Raw genomic sequence first — 12,990 nt, forward strand, 5'->3', positions numbered from 1 at the left:
CTGACATTTACTTTCTCTTTTAGAAGATAGTCTCTTTGATGTGACTCTGACATGACTTTGATAAGAGGCATAAATACCAAAGAGTGACCTTTTCTAAATTTACAACCTTCTCTCTGTCTCACATCTCATTTCTTTATCTTCCTTGGTTGTGCCTCACTTCCAGGCTAGTCTTCTGCCAGTCACTCCTCCCTCTCAGTGTGCTTGGTTTTTGCATAGAGACCTGCTGAGGGATTTTTGACTTGATAAAGATATGCTGTGTTTGTTCAGTTTCGTCCCGGACACAGAGAGGCCCTTGGTGTGAATGTGATTCAGCTGGCTGATTCAGCCCATTAAATAGCTCTATGAAAAGAATGGGCTGCTGGCTTTGGCTTCCTACTGGCTTCTAGTCCCAGGACCACTGTATGCCTGGCACTGAATGGAAACTATGTCTTTTAGCACTTGTGCATGTGACCACTTGCAAGTTGTCATGTGCCCAGTGTGTTTGATAGGAGGAAACTTGGACAAGGTCTATTAAACCTGAAGGTACTGAATTTGCGGCAAATTAAAAATTCCAGTTTTAGTGGGGCACACACATTCAAGCATGCACTAACACAGGGTTTTCCACTGACATTCCTCCCCCTCTCACAAGTAGCCTTTTTTCCACTGTTACTCAATACGTTTACATGCACACAACAATCAGGTTAGATGGGAAGTTGGATAGTTTGTTTACTTGTACTATAGGAAGTCAGTATATGTAGCAGGTCAGTAATCACATTTCTCTCCAACCCTGACCCTATTTCCTATTTTTTACTTATTTCACCTGTAGTAGTGATATAATATGAAGCTTTCTGATTTCTTTCTTTTCTGTGTATGTGAGTGACTGTGAGTGTGTGTGTGTGTGTGTGTGTGTGTGTGTGTGTGTGTGTGTGTGTGTGTGTGTGTGTGTGTATGTCTGTCAGAGGGCGACATAGCAGTGAGAGGACAGACTTTGTAGTGTGGGCACAGCTATTCCTCACAGTGAAGATGTGTCCTAATTTTACAATTATTCAAATGTTTAACGGTGGATGCTGACTTATTCAGATTTCTAGAGGTGTTGTATGAGTTTCAGTTTCAGTTGAACTATGTATGTATATCTATGTGTAATAATCTTTCCTCTGGTAATCTTCTACCCCAATTATTAGCCAGGTGTCTCTTTTATATGATGTTTAAGAAATTGGTTACTGCAGAAGCCTGATCGTAAATCGTTTAACTTAAGCATATGGCAAATTCAGTGACTAGGTTTTCTCAAGGTCTGAGGATCTATTTTCAGACTCTGGCACACATGCTTTCAGATCTGATTTTACCAAATGCATCAGAACTCATTGGATGACATTTCATCACTCAGCAGGACAGTGATCCTAAACACAGGGCCAAAGTAACCAAAGAGCTTTTAACAGTAAAGGGGTGGAATATCCTTGACTGGCCTGACTGGCCTGGCCTCTCAATGCATTTGACATCATGGAGCTGACCCTAATTAAGTGGGCAAGTGCAATGACAAGTGCAGAGTGGTAGGTTTTGTGCGTGGAGACTGCCCGGGTGTCTCCAAGTGCTATTCTGGTATGCTGTAGGAGCAGCAGCACAAAGTGCAAAAAGGCTCGTTGATTGGAATATAAATGGGAGTATATGGTGATTAAGAAATTCTCCCTTAGCCAGTGACATCACTGGTCTCATGGTTGCCTCATTGGTGTGCCAATCAAACACAAACTCCTCACCTTCCACAGTCCACATTCAGAACCCACAAGTTTTTAAAAACTTTTTCTTCTACATAACTGTCACTTTGCATTGTATAAATACACATAACTATATGATGTATGGGAATAAGAAGCTCTCCTGTCTGACATGGCTGCCTACTACAGCATACACCATAGTAGGCTCCTACTGATTGAGTCTGTTTTAAATAAGCTTGTCACTTGTAATACAGTACCAGCTAGTCATTTAACAAATATGTCAGAGGTCTTCAAAATCTCAGATAAGCGCAAATACTTCAGCTGAGGCCAAGTACTTGGTCAGTTTATTCTGCATCAAAGTGGTTTCACTGATAAGCACACACTCACACACTCTTTCTTGTCGGAACACACAAACATTCAAACCAGTAGCGTATGAACTGGCTCTGGCTCTTCTGAGTCCCCTAATTAGGGGGACACTGTCTTGTCAGGGATGGACAGGGATATGCTGTGTCAAAATCAAGTAGAGAGGGTTGAGGCACCCTGTTTCCAATGCAGACAGGGAGGCGCGTGAGTGAAGCTGATGGAAACAAAGGGCGCTTTACTCTCATTTAGAGGGAAAACAGCTGCAGGCCTGGAAAACATGCATCAAACACTTTGTTTCCCTCTCACCACCTTTGTATCTTCACTCTGCATATTTAAAGTCAAACATACTGTACTTTCCATCTAAGGCTCGTTCAGACTATACTGAAAAACATTTTACCATAATAGTTGTATAAAATTCTCTACTGGAGGATAAGCAACGTCACAGCATGCCACTCCTATTCTGCCACACATTATGTGCCTGCATGCAATTCCTTTGGTTGTAGTCACCCAAGCTTTTGTGTACAGTAGACCTGTAATGTATGTAAATGATTTGAATTTGTAACTATAGTGAACTTCAACATATTTCCAGTGGCATTGGTATCATGCTCCTAAAGTTTTACTGAAATATGCCTGGATATAGTTTAGCTTCAACCAACAAATAAATGAATTTATATTTCTAAATTTTCTAATTAAATTGAATGATGTGCTGTTATTGTCCAATATTTTTTGTTTATTGCAGTTGTAGGGCTTGTATACTCAAGTGTCATAAAATTGCCAGTGTCTGAAATTATGTCAAAGTCTTTGAGGTGTCTATGTGATGTCTTCTATAGCAAAGCAGTCCTAACTTAGTCATTAACAGGTTACTGAGTGATGACACATGAGCAGGTCAAATTTAGATGCATTTACAATGTGTCCTGTTCTCACATTAACTGCATGATAGATGTGACCTTTTACTAATTTAATTTAAAGATGTTGGTGTCAGATACTGACATTACAGCAGCTAAACTGGTCCCTTTGTTCAACTGCATAGAGATGGTTCAACAGAGCATAAAATCTCTCAGCAACGGGTGATTAAAAGACATTGACTGTTTATGGTGAAAAAAAAAACTGTTGTAGTTTATGTTGGTAGAGAGCAACGGGAAGGTGAGAAAAAGGGAACTGGTGTGTGTCAAATGTTCCATGCAGGATTTGAACTGGGAACTTTACATTTCAAGAGCATGGCCCTTTGACCTCTGGCTCACATTGATGCCCCTTCTTTGCTTCTTTGGTTTTCTAACCATTTCTCTCTCACTCTCTTCCACAGATAGTGTCTAATGTTCTAATCTTCTCCTGCACCAACATTGTGGGAGTTTGCACCCATTACCCTGCTGAGGGCTCCCAGAGGCAGGCCTTCCAGGAGACCAGGGAATGCATCCAAGCTCGCCTCCACTCCCAGAGGGAAAACCAGCAGCAGGTGAGAGAGAGAGTGTACAGATTTATGGTGTCAGGAGACATAGGAGCGAAGGGAAGAGGGACCAAAAAAGCACCAGTATTATTGGTGATTAAATTAAATGTACTCATGTACTAGTAATAAAAAACCTGAAAACCTGTGTTTTGAACAGTAGCTTGCTCCTTGTGGAGGATGGCAGCTGTAAAATGTTTCTTTAACACAGTGCCAAATTGTGCACTTGAGATACAGTACCAAATGGACTGGGTGACATATTTTCATGGCCATTTTAAAGGAACAACTTGTGTTAGGCAGATTTCCCATTCACAGAAGAACAATCATGCTAACTTGTTTTCAGTATTTTAAAATGGTGCTACTTGCTCAATAAATGTAATGTAACTTGCTTACAGCTTTAACTAAGACAAGACATGAAGTGTTAAATAGCTGCTAGTGGCAGTAATAATACTAACCTGGATTACACCACTACGTTTGTCCTTATGATGCATTTTCCATCCAAGCCAGTTTGCCCGCTCTGCCAAACCTGAATTATATACCCATCAGTATTGATAGTGCCTGTTGCCCCAACCCCTAACCATTTGATGCAATAACAGAGTGAGCTGTCTTACAATAAGCCCAGTTTTCCAATTTACGGTGAACTACAGTTCGCAGTTAATAAAGTGAACTTAACTAGGTATGTTAGTCACTCTGCCTCCCCTCTGTCAGCCAAAGCTTCCACCTCTTACTTTACTTGTACATTCATCCATTGACTTATTTTCCCTCTACCCTTTCCTGCAGGAACGCCTCCTGCTCTCAGTGCTTCCCCGTCATGTTGCCATGGAGATGAAAGCTGATATAAACGCCAAGCAGGAGGACATGATGTTTCACAAGATCTACATCCAGAAGCACGACAACGTCAGGTAACATTATGGGCTGCTCCCCCACAGTGAGAAAGAATCAAGATGACGAGGGGAAGCAGATTGAAGCTTCTATAAATAACATCTTTTCTCAACATCTCCACATTTTACAAATCATTTCAGGTTATGTCTTGCCTCACTAAAACACAATACACCCACACACATCAGGATACACACCACTGCATGTTTTCCTTGTGAGCCACAGTTAATACAATGTAAAATTTTCTTTTTATGCAAAAGTTTGTTCAAGGCTGCATTTATCAGTATTGATTCAATCTAAACTCATAACAACAAGCTTTTGTGTACAGTAGTACTATGGTATATTAACTTTATGAAAAATTATAAACTGACCTTTACTGAGTCATATGATGATCTTGAGTTTTGGGTGCTACTGACTCTGATTCAGAAAAGTCAGAACTTTGAACTCAACTGTAGGTCAAACAGAAAATTTGGACCTGCTGTAATAATGCATATGAAAGTGAGTGAAGTGCTACTTAGAATCTCTTTATAACCACAGAATGCAATATTTCTGTTGTTTTGATCGTGTGACGCTTACAAACCCAAACTTTTAAATTTTGGTGCAACAGAAATAAACCACCATTTAATCCACGTTAATCCTGAATGGTACAGCCCACCCGCAGACAGAGGCAGAGGGGGAGGAAGAAGTACAGGCGTTGTCATGACAACTGACTGCTTGCAGTATTTTTCACCTGTCTCTACATACAGTACATACAGAGTGTAATTACAATAAATCAACAGTTGCTGGTCATTATTAAACAAAACAACCAGGAATATAAGCAAAATCATTTTTTCACCTGTTACCTTATGAGAACCTATATTCATTTAGAGCAAAATGTTATGTTGTATTTATTTATCTTTGTAAGAGTTTAAGAAAAAAAATATGAAAGTATATTCCAAATAACAGGATTTGTGCTGATATTCAAAAAGTCTTAAAGTTAATGTAACACAATTACATATGTATGTTTACAATATTTCAAGCTTTGATGCTTTTAGTTTTAATTTGAAATCATCTGGAGGAGGTGTATGGAGCTAGAATAGTGACATTAAGATTTGGCGTTGAAAACTGACGCATGTGGTTCCCAGCAAAAATAGACTGGGAAAAGACCTGTTGACAGTTGACAACATTACATAAAACTGACACAGTTCAGTTTGTTTCATAAAAAAACAACAAAATACAAAATTTGCCCAAAGTTGCCCAGACGTTTGTGTACAACTATAAATATAAGCGCTTAACAGCTTGTAGACAGGTTCAGATCCTTAGATTATCTCAGATGAGGATTTGAAACTATGGCAAATACTTCTTTGATAAATCAGTTGTCGCAATATTTGTTTCAATCTGTTATTTTTGGTTTGTTGTATGTTGTTCATAAATTATCAGTGGTCTCCATCTTTGTTCCTCTTAGCTCAGCTGATTAGGAAGTATTCACAGTGTAAATCAAATGTTTGAACTGCTTTGCATTTTTAATGTTAAATGTTGGCATGTGCCACTGACAGATTATTTTTAGTATTCCTTTACTCTGGAAATTAAGCTATGTTCAGTTTTACAATCATTTGCCATCAATGGATGCAAAATGTTTTTCAATAGCAATCTGAATGTTTTCAGAAAAGTGAAGCACTTCACATTCATTGTCTGGTAAGTGGTTAGTGCTGAAGGATAAGTGTTGATGTTCACCTATGCAAACAACCACTATGTAGACTAGTTGATGTATTTTTTATCTTTATTAGCTGTTTCCAGCTCCTCTCCTCTCTCCTGATTATAGTTTTAGGAAGGAAGGTAAAAGCTTGTAACATAAAACATACCTTGGTCATTATTTGTAGTAACTTTGCTCTGTCAATGTTGCATGTATGTATCTGCTAAAAAGCAGTCCACAATTATAATTTTTTAAGTGTTTTCAGCTGTCTTACAAAACAGATATGCTCTCTCTAAATGTAACTTTGAGACACACAAGCTGCTCAACATGCATCTCCTACCATTTACATGGTGTGTGCTTATTATCAGTATCACGAATGATTGATCAAGGCTCAAGTTTATGTGCTTTTTGGTCTCACTATGAGTATTTCAAACAATATTTATCAATAGATAGATAAAAAGAATGAGGTTTCCGCTCAACTGAATGGATGCTTCAGTGGTGTTTATGTACTGCTGACATCTTGCTTTTGATGTGGATTTGCAATATGTATGGAATTTCTGTCATGTAATGATAGGTGGTCATATAAAAAGAGAAGATATTACTGTGTTTAAAACCCTGACTCTGTTTTGATCTTTGTCTGGTCATCCACTGACTCGATGACTTCGACCTCTTCCTTGTCAGTGTTTTGATTACAAACAGTGGATGTGGTTTATTTCCGGTGTTAGTTCAGTCTCTTGTCCCTGGTCTGGGGTCCTTATAGTTTGCAGTGATGCAGTGTTGAGCCATTGGTTTACATTACTTGGGAGTGCATAGTGTGGGCTTGCTCTGGAACACAGATCATTAAAGTCAGCTATTAATGTAGGAGATTATTATACACCTGTCCCATGTCACCCCTCAGGACAGATGCAGTTAAAAACTGTGGTTAGGTTTGGCACCACCCTGTGGAGTAAGAAAAGACTGCATAAAGATGATACTGAGAGACTGACTAGTTAGTGTGAATGCTCAGCATTCTCTCAGTCTCTAGTCAGCTAGTCAGTCAGTCTCTAGTCAACTAGTCAGTCTTCAAATCTTTATTATTATTCTTTTGTAGTTTTTTGGCATCTAACTAGTCCCGCATACTTTGTGCTATTAAAACCATTCAGGTATCAAAATGCTCAGCTCATTCAGGACATTCCTGCTTGTATACAACTTTTTGATCTTATGCTTGTATGATTTTATATGATTTCTTTTATGAATTAAAAAATGAATGGGATCCTATGGGAGCTTTCCCAATCCCAAGGTTCCCGGTTCAATCCCCGCTTCAGACACTGAAATTTCACTGCACTTTCTGGTGTAGAAACTATTCTGCTATGAAAATGTTTCACTTTTTAAGCTTTTTACTGTTTTGCTTATTCATTTTTTTTTCAACTATTAATGCTTTTATGCTATTTTGCTACTTCTAACAATTTTGCAATTTTGCAATTTCACTACCACTACAATTAATCTTAGCACCCCACAGTACCCTGTGGTCTTCAGTGGCGCAACCGGTAGAGCAGTTGCCTATTGCTCACAGGGTTGCTGGTTTGAGTCTAGCAGGGGATGGTAAATGACATCACCTGCTTTTGACTTGACTTTTTCTTCTTCATTTCAACAATGATTTCAGTCATTTCCAGCATTGCTTCAGCGATCCATTCAGCGCTCAGCATTCACACACATTTTCTGCAGGAAATGCAAATTATCTAGTTAGTTCTGTTTGTGTTTGCATGTGTGTGGCAATAGGGGAGTGAGAGTTTCATGGCCTGTAGCTGTCATAGTCAGGTGGCAGCCCAAACCTTGATACATAATAGGTGCTATTGAAGCTCTTTATCACTTTGATGTGTCTCTTTTAAATCCTCAGGGGTTAGGGGTTAGTACTTGTAGCTCTTGTACACAGAGGCCTTTTCATCTCAATTAAGGCAATCATTATCAAGAATTATCCTTTTTAGTTGCCTAAGTTCAAGAGCTCAGTTTAAGAGGATGAAAAATTAGGAATTTTCCAGGACATGTGACAGAAGTCACTGTTACTGAAACACACAGAGCCTGCAAGTCTGCAATAGGAGGAAAATCTTAGAATGTCATGTTGTCTCATAGTTGATGTGTCCATTACTGCAGCTGTCAAGCTTAAACAAAATTCAGTAACCTGTAACTGTAAAACTGCAGTTACAACAAATATAGAATCCACTGCAATCAAAATGAAAAGACAAATAAAGTATAAAAAGAACATGAAGTTTTAGTTTGGTAGGAGTGTTCTAATGTAGGTTTTTATGTGAGTCACTGGGGAACAAGCGACACTTTAGCAGCATTGGCTAATTTCTGGCCATGGTTATCGGGGTGTGTTTAATGGCTAGCTAACCAGGTGTGACTAGGCCTGTCAGGGAGCAGGCAGTGGCTTTTAGTAATTGGGGCTCTGCTGAGAGTTAGAGTAACAACAGGAAGAGAGGTGACAGCTCCCACTGGTACAACTAAAGAGCAAGAGGATAAACAGAGGAAGATGGAGTTGTGAAGAGGGAGTCACTCGAGGTCTTGAGCTTTTTCCTTAATTTAGATATGCATTAGAGTTACTGCACATCTTCCTGTTAATTCATGAATAATTATTTGATCAAGGCCTAATACAAGGAATATGGATATGTAAGATCTGTCTGCAGTTTCACTTATTTTTCTATTTTTTCAGGATTTTATCAGGTTAAATCATGAGTTGAATGTTTCCGCTTTAGAGCTGTCAAGTCATAAAGTCAAGTTGTGTTTAGGGCACGTGTGTCAAACTCAAGGCCCGCGGGCCACATCTGGCCCATGAATGAATTCTCTTTGGCCCGCATGACAAAATCTATTTACTATTAGAGCTGGCCAGCCAGTATACTGCACGCACCACCATAATACTACAAATCCCACAATGCACTGCCCGTGTGTTGGCACAGCAATCATGGGCCGGGAAAGCACGCCCCACTCCTTCATCAGCAGTCTTATGGTATTACACACCGCTTGTGTCAACTTTCAACTATTCTTCTCCCCAAAAAATGGCTCAGATTAGTGAGCATCATAGTGCTTTGACGCATTTTCAGTTTGTAATGCAGTTTCATTTTTACTTTTTCTTTCTCTTGCTACTACAGGACATTTGATTTTTCTTTGAAGTAAATTACTTTTGGCTGTTGTTTGCCTGTAGAAAATGTTTTCACTTGAAATTATTCTGGAAAAACTGCAGATAGAGCCATAAGAAATTAATGAAACTGGTTTTATTTCTTTTATTTTTATTTATTTATTGCTTTTATTTCATAATTAATGTTGTTTTATAGGCAATAATCTATAGGCCCTCTTAGTTCCAGGTTCAATATGTGCAAAAAGGTTGTTTCAATAAGTTTTCAATAAACATTGAACCTGTCCAGCCCTTGACTTGTAGCAGTTTTTTAATTTTGGCTCACTGTGTATTTGAGATTGACACCCCTGGTTTAGGGAGTCGAGTCCCTTAGGGCAATCAAGTCCTACTCAAGTCTCAAACCCTCATTTTTGTGAGTTGTGTGAAGTCCGATAGCCTGGCCACACTGTCTCCATCTGTCTGTATGCTCCCAAGGCAAGAGTGGGATCTAGCAGCAACAAGGAGGACTACAGTGCATGCAGCAAAAAAACGGCATCAACCCGGAATTTCTTAATATTTCTGAACGATTATATCATTGTCTAAAAGTAAATCTTTATCAGAGTATAATTCATACCATTGAAGGTATTTTTGACTTTCAACAAATGCACTTGTTCGTGGAAGTGGCCAAGGAAAGAAATTATTTATCCCAAGTAAAATTCTGCCCTGCCTTTTCCTGAGAATGTGGCGTCCCACTTGCATTTGTCCTCTGGAGTAAAATGATGTCCTGTGGCTTCAGCAATGAGGCCAAAATGTGTGCTGACTAAGGTATTATGCAAGAGGGCTTTGGGGTGGATGTTTTGATGCTGCTAGGTTGCCCTGTGAGTGTTCAAGAAATATTCTTAAACAGAACACTGTGACTGTAGCTGTTGTTGCTGTTATGTAGGCCAGCAGCACCCTGAAGAGAGAGACATGGAAAGAACATTGCATAAATTAGAGGAACTGACTTTACCTTTGTTCTCCATGTTCTAATTGAAGTAAGAACAAGAATTGACACTGTGCAGCAAACACACATGGTTTAGTGTGTGTAATGCAATTAATCATGTGTGTTTGTGTTACATAAGGCCGTTCTGCTGATGAGCTTTGAGCCAGGCCTGGCCTGTGAATCTGTCCTTGGTGAGCAGACAGCAACACACACGCATGCAGAAAGCACAAAACTCAGAAATCAGCTACTGCTCACTGCCTTTATACACAAGTTAAGCTAAGCTTGATCTATATCCATCCTAAATAGATGAACAAACAGCTTCGAGATTTGGTAAATCAGATGGAGGGTAGCATGCATGTGTACTATTTGCAAATGAGCAGAGAATGGGTTCATTTAGTGGATGCAACGTGATTGGCCAAGAAGAGAGAAAGAAAAAAAATAACAGGATTTTTATTTTATTTTTTTCCATGGCTGAGGTTAGGGAGCCACCAGCAGAGCTGTAGGTTTAAGCAGCCAGGAGCAGATAAAAGGCAGCTGGCCAGTGGCAGACGAGAGAGGATCGTAGGGTCAGGCAATGCCAGCGCAGCACAGCTTTGGTTTAGCTAAGATCTCACCCAGAACAGATTTTGCAGTGGTGGCTGGAAAAGGAGACTGCCTGTATGCAGTTGTACACAAATGTTTCTTGCTTATTTTGTTGAGCTGGTGAAAAATCCTGAATCTGCCAGAAAAAGCAATTGCAAGCTGTGATATGTACCAAAGGGGGGTTACTAAGTACTGATTTAGTTGGGTTCTTTTATAGATGCTATAAATACTGTTTACTTTTGCATTAACATTAAAAGGAAGGCTTGTTTTAATGTCTGTTTGCTGAAGGTGTTGAGTTTACTATTTTTCACTTCAAAAATCAGCAAAATATGTACTTTTCCCAAGGTTGTCTTTTTCCTGTTTAAACAACCCAGCATTTTTCATTGATGTTAGTTGGACTTACTATCATGTATTTTGCCTAAGTGATAATGTAATGTTGGAGGGAAATTCGATTTGCAGTTATGCTGTCTTCCATTAGAACAAGCCTCTTTTGCTGTGTGAACACAGGTGTTAACAGTATTACTTCTTTTCACTTCAAAAAAATGCAACAAAAGTGTTTTTGCTTGCTCCAGTCTGTTGTTGTTTATCTTTAAGGCACTTCTCTTTTCATAGAACTTACTGTGTGTTTCATTTCATTCATCACAACTGTGTTGTCATCAGTTGATAAAATAATTTCCTTCAATTGTTCAAAGAAGGACACAAGATCAAATAATTGTTAAAGCAAGTTAACTCTTAAACTGCAATTTTATATATTTCATCAGATGCTAAATAACAAAATGTTCAACATTTTTCTCTGGCGAGACCACAGTGCCTTTCAGTTCAGGATTTTCCTCTGTAGTCACTGTCACTTACAAAAGCAAAAATCCCCAGGATTTAATGTTGCATATTAACAAGTGATTCAACGCCAAGGTAACCATTAAGTGGAACTTAAAGACCCCAGGTCTTTTTCTCATACCCTCTCTCACTCTGTTTCTTTTGTACCTCACCACCCACTGTCACCTCTGATGTTACATCAGGCTATAGGAAGTGGCATTGCTCTCTGCTCCAGTGTATCACAGGAGAGCGTGGGGAGGGACTGATAATCCATCAGAATCTCTGCATTATGTATTTGACTAAAGATAGATTCAGTACCTTTAAACAAAGAGAGGATAATTTAGTTTTTAGACTGCAAATATTAATTCAAATATTTTACACTTTATCGCACATTACCACATTACCAACATTACCCACCTAAGCTCAGTCCATTAAAAGTTTTTACCTCTTCAGTGGCTAACGTTAACCTTTGCATAACCCTTATTTTTATGCTTCAAGCCAATTTTCCATGATTGTTCACACCCCAGTGATTGTGTATTGGAATTTTTCATGAATATGAAAATTGTCAGATTCCCTATCGGATATTTTGCCCAATGATGGTGTCATGTTCATGATGTAGGGAAATTCAATTCACACTTATCCTATAAGTTAAGTTTCTGAACTGTATAAAACACTGTTAGAACAAATCTCTTTTGTCTAGAGGAAAAATGAGTAACCCAACCTCTTGTATTGTAAACACAACGATGGCTGAAGCTTTTGGCATGTGACCATCACCACCACCCACTCCTGGCAAGATATCACGTTCAACAGCAGAGAAAACTTATAAATAGCCCCTTTAATGCATGTTTGTGTTACTTGGAAGAAGTAATGTAAATGTTGAGGTTCACTACAATTTGTCTCATTTCTAAATAGGGTTTGTAGACATATATGTTAAAACAGGTGACTTAAGGAATTCATCACTGTTTCCACATCCCATGCCAATCTCTTGAGTATGTCATGTTTCGCTCCTTCTTTCCTCCTCCTTCCACTCTTCACTTGCCCTACCTGTCAACCATTCTTCTACCCCAGAGTTATAGAGCTGTTTCTGAACTCAAACACACCAGACAGGTGTCTGATTTCACTTGACCTCCCATGCAACAGTTCACGGAAAACAATAAATTAATCTCAGAAATGTGTTCCCCTGAGTGGGGACTTAATCCTCAGTTCCACATTGAGTAAATTTTGGATTCTTGAAGCCCAAGTTCATTAGAACATGTTAGTGCTCTTTACATGGGGGCAGCCAAGAGAAAAAGTCTGTGAACACTGTAAAAACCCTGCAGTAACAGACAAAATTAATGCCATATATCCTGAATACAGCTCACTTTTACGTGTATATAGGAACATAAGCTCCCACATGTCTTGCCCACACGTACTGTACAAACACACCCTGTTCTTGGACTGTGTAGCAGGCACCTACCCTGTGAGATTCATGTGTGCTTGTTTGGT

The 12,990-nt window shown here is 39.0% G+C and overlaps 1 protein-coding gene across 1 annotated transcript in view; it reads left to right on the forward strand.

Annotated features, from left to right (window-relative positions):
• adcy5 (adenylate cyclase 5) overlaps nucleotides 1-12,990 on the forward strand; it is a 99,547-nt gene that overhangs the window by 38,254 nt on the left and 48,303 nt on the right. The window contains 2 exon segments of the mRNA XM_051069728.1: nucleotides 3,352-3,501; nucleotides 4,270-4,391. Of these exon segments, the coding sequence (XP_050925685.1) occupies nucleotides 3,352-3,501; nucleotides 4,270-4,391 (272 nt within the window).

The sequence above is a fragment of the Lates calcarifer genome, linkage group LG1 (assembly GCF_001640805.2).
Source record: "Lates calcarifer isolate ASB-BC8 linkage group LG1, TLL_Latcal_v3, whole genome shotgun sequence".
Lineage (NCBI taxonomy): Eukaryota > Metazoa > Chordata > Actinopteri > Centropomidae > Lates > Lates calcarifer.